The 4237-nt window shown below is 53.9% G+C and overlaps 1 protein-coding gene across 1 annotated transcript; it reads left to right on the forward strand.

Annotated features, from left to right (window-relative positions):
- Positions 1-437: 437 nt before the first annotated feature.
- On the forward strand, positions 438-1517 carry LOC308511837 (melanoma-associated antigen 10-like; the record flags this gene model as incomplete). The annotated part of the gene is made up of 1 exon (XM_081081689.1): positions 438-1517. The coding sequence occupies one exon, from the start codon at positions 438-440 to the stop codon at positions 1515-1517; it is 1080 nt and encodes a 359-aa protein (XP_080937815.1).
- Positions 1518-4237: the final 2720 nt, after the last annotated feature.

Raw genomic sequence — 4237 nt, forward strand, 5'->3', positions numbered from 1 at the left:
ATAAAGGCCTAGGTCTGAGGCACAAAACACAGGTCACAGAGCAGAGGAGGTCCAGGCAGTGCCAGCAGTCAAGGTGAGGTGCCTGCCCTGACCTAGAATGGGTCCCTAGGGTCTCCCCCATGCCAGAATAGATGAGAACTCCCTCAGTACCCGACCCCACCCCACTGCCAGCCACAGAACCCTGGCCTATGCCGACTGTACCCCAAAGAGCCATCTGACTTCCTCATTCAGGATCTTAGGGGACAGGCCACCCAGGAGGAGAGACCCCAGTGAGGCCCAAGAGCACCCCTAAAGAGGAGACCTGTAGTCCCACTTTCTCACAGCTGCCAAGGTTGTACTCAGCTGAGGCCACTTACCCTTCCTCTCTCCCCCAGGCCTGTGAGTCCTCATTGCGCCCCTCCTGCCCGCACCCCTGTGGCTGCCTGACACGAGTCATCATGCCTCGAGTTCCAAAGCGTCGACGCTACTCGCTTGAGATTCCCGAGACTGTGGAAGAGGATTCTTCCTCCTCCTCCTCCACCTGCTCCTCCTCTTTTCCTTCCTCTTCCTCTTTCTCCTCCTCCTCTTCCTCTTGCTATCCTCTGCTTTCAAGTAACCCAAGCACCGCATATGAGGGAGAGAAGGAGGAGGAGGTTCCTGCTGCTGCTGGGGCACCGAGTCCTCCCCTGAGCTCTCCAAGTGCCTATGCCTCCCCTACTGCCTTTGCCGCTGCTGCTCCCTGGAGCCAATCCAGCAGCGAAGAAGGGGAGGGTCCGAGTACCTCCTGGGCCCTGCCAGGCCCAGAGCCCTTGCCCAGATATGTGATTAATGATAAGGTAGCTGATCTGGTGGGGTTCCTGCTCCTGAAGTATCGCACAAAGGAGCTGACCACAAGGGCAGAAATGCTGAGTAGCATCATCAGAGAGCACCAGGACCACTTTGCTGTAATCTTTAGGAAGGCCACTGAGTGCATGCAGCTGGTTTATGGCATTCATGTGAAGGAAGTGGACCCCACCAGCCACACCTATGTCCTAGTCACCAACCTGGGCCTCACCTATGATGGGATGGTGAGCGATGAGCACAGTATGCCCAAGACTGGCCTTCTGATACTCATCCTTAGTATAATCTTCTCGGAGGATGATTGTGTCCCCGAAGAGAGGATATGGGAAGCACTAAATGCCATGGGGGTGCATGCTGGGATGGAGCATAGCATCTATGGGGAGCCCAGGGAGCTCCTCACCAGAGTTTGGGTGCAGGAACAGTACCTGGAGTATCGGCAGGTGCCCAACAGCGATCCTGCACGGTACGAGTTCCTGTGGGGTCCCAGGGCCCACGCTGAGACCACCAAGTTGAAAGTCCTGGAGTTTTTGTCCCAGGTCAGTGGGAGTGACCCCAGGTCCTTCACACGCTTCTATCAGGAGGCTTTGAGAGAGGAGGAACAGAGAGCCCAGGCCAGAGTTAGCACCACAGATGATACTACTGCCATGGTCAGTGCAAGCTCTTCTGCCATGTTCAGTAGCTTCTTCTGCCCTGAGTGAAATCCAGGGCAGATTTCTTTACTTTGTGTTTTAGGACGGCAGTCGTGATCTAAGCACTTAGTGCAGGGCCTGACTGGGGATGAGGGAATCATAGTGAATGACATCTTTGTGTCTCTCTTCCATTGGGGTGACTTAGAAATGTATCTTCTTTTATTTTTGGTATTTTAAAATGTTACTTTAAGTAGAATGTTTATTAGCTTCAGAACCTAACTTTACAAATCACACAGGTCACATGTTTATTGTTATTTAACTAAAGAGAAAGCGCTTTGCTATTTTGTAAAACTAATTAGGAATCTGTCATTTTATTTGTACTCTGTAACAAGATAATATGGAATTGGAATAGTATATTTTTAATGTGAAAGAACTTAGCTGTAAAACAGATAAAATAGTTAATTTTTGAATTCTTGTATCATACACACACACACACACACACACACACACACACACACACACACCTGGATTTTCTTAGCTTATTCAAGAATGTAGAAAAATAAACAGTGGAAAAAAAACCTTCTCACTGGTTCATGTACACCCTAAACATTCATTGAGCCTCTGTCCTCACAGGGAAAGGCACCCCAGCCAGAGAAAGGGAGGGAATGCAGAGGAGAGGAGCTGTGCACAGGCACTGGCAGGACACTGGGTTGGGAAGGGAATGAACAGGAGGCAGCTTTTGTCCCCTGGACTTCGTCTTTGAGAGTGGGTATGTTTTCATAAACACGAGGACATAATAGCTGGAGTGGTGTTTATGTCCTTTTAGACAGGAGGGGAGAGTCAATCAGAGTGGGGGGTGTCTCATGTGGAGTGCGGTACTAAAGCTCAGGCCCTATGATGATGATGTATAGCCAACGGTTGTGACTGTCCTGTTCCGGGCCAGGTACTCAGCCCCGTGGAATCCGAGCTCCACCAGGTACTAGGTCCCCCTTCCCCATGTAAAAGGCAAGGACAGTGGGTGATGCAGTCAGGGCTCCCAAGATCGTGGGCCATCTAGTCATCCTTCTGTGCCACCTTCTCCACTGTAGACTGCGGTGACAGTGGCACTGCCCCTACCCCCGTTATTTGAGGATTGAATTCTAGGATTCTTGGGTCATGCCCATCCCACGGTCTGTAAGGGGGTTGGTGTGTGGGTACTGGTGCCAATTCTTCCTGCTCCTGTTATTCCTTCCATAGGCTCAGGTGGGGGCCAGGAGTGTCTACTGACAGCAGATAGCAGTGGTGTAGCCAGGATATAGAGGAGGGTGGCTACCCAAGGGGTCCGAAGGCGACACCTGGCAGGATGATCTGAGCTCACACGGTGCCCCAGGGCCCAGCTGAGGTTGGATCCCAAGGATTTACAATCAGGAGCCTTCGAAGAGGGTCCGGGGTGCCTTGGGACTGTAGCGCCATGGGGTGAAAAGAGGAGGCAGCAGACAGTGAGGGTGGGTGAGGGTGAGGAAAAGAAGCAAAGCCCAGGAGGGTCTGTGCTGGGAGAGGACTAGAACCCACTCACCCGGTGTGAAGCCAAAACGCCCTTTCTCCCACATCTGTACTCCCCTGGTCTCAGTGACCTTCTTTGTGGAACTGACCACACCCTGTCCTGAGTGCCTCTCCTTACCTGTCGCCACCTTCTTCCTTGAGCTCCCCAAAGACTCCATCTGATGGACGAGGCATCTGCATCACCAGCCCTTTCCATGGGGCCTGGCAGCTGAGTGCGTGGGGATAGGAAGAAGGAGCCAACACTCTCTGCTCTCCCACCATCCCTGTCAGTGGGGTTCCAGGGCCCCAGGGGACACTGGGGAAGAGGTCAGCCCACAGACCATGAACACGGAGGGCTGATGCATGATGCTTATTGACATTCACACTTTTGGGTTTCCACAGCCCACGTGAGGCCCACGGACGTCTGGGGAGATGGAGTTCTCCTGCCTCTCCTGGCAGCCTTATGCAGTCTTGGTCTTAAATGGGGCCATGACTCTGGAGACTCGTTGGCGACCCTACTGAGCCGCCACAGGAACTGCACCATCGCCATCCACATTGCTCACAGGGCCTGGGAAGAGCCCTCTGGCTGGAGCTGCTGCTGGAGAGGCTGGGGTGGAACCCCATGTAGATTCAGGCTCTCCTCCCAAAGGGAGAACTATGGGAGAGGAGTGAGCGCTGGCAAGGCCTGACACTCCTAGAGCTGCTCACACCCCTCCAAGAGAACCCCCAGGACCTTGCTCAGGACTTTGGGGCTTGTTTTGCTTTGAACCTGTGGCGGTGGGGCTGTGGCTTCTGTAAGCAGCACACCTTCAAAGGGGCAGCAAGGGGCCCAGGCTGGGGTTCCAAGGGCCGAGTTCCTACGACCTGCGTGAACCCTTCTGTCCACACTGGGCCTCATTTCCCATTGCTGGTCTGAGAGGCAGGGACAGGTCTGCATGTGGTGTTGCCTGTGTGCACACATTTGTGTATATATGTGTACACGCATGTGTTTGTGTGCATGACAGACCAGAGGAGGCTGCACAGCACACAGAGAGGGTCAGGTGGCCTCCAGACTCAGGCTGTCTGCCTGACTTCACACACCTGCCCCACCCTCACAGCCCATGGCATCCTGGGCACATTCCCTCACCCCTCATTGGTTGAGGTCCCACACTAGTTCTTTGCACCTGGTGAAGAGCTGGGACCTGATTGCCTGTGGGTTCCCCACAGCAGCTGGGGCCCTTCTGACCTGTAGGTGCTGCCCCCAGCAGTCGGCCTGGGACCTGCCCATT

This window comes from Myotis nattereri, assembly GCF_964212035.1.
Source record: "Myotis nattereri genome assembly, chromosome: X".
Taxonomy (NCBI): Eukaryota; Metazoa; Chordata; class Mammalia; order Chiroptera; family Vespertilionidae; genus Myotis; species Myotis nattereri.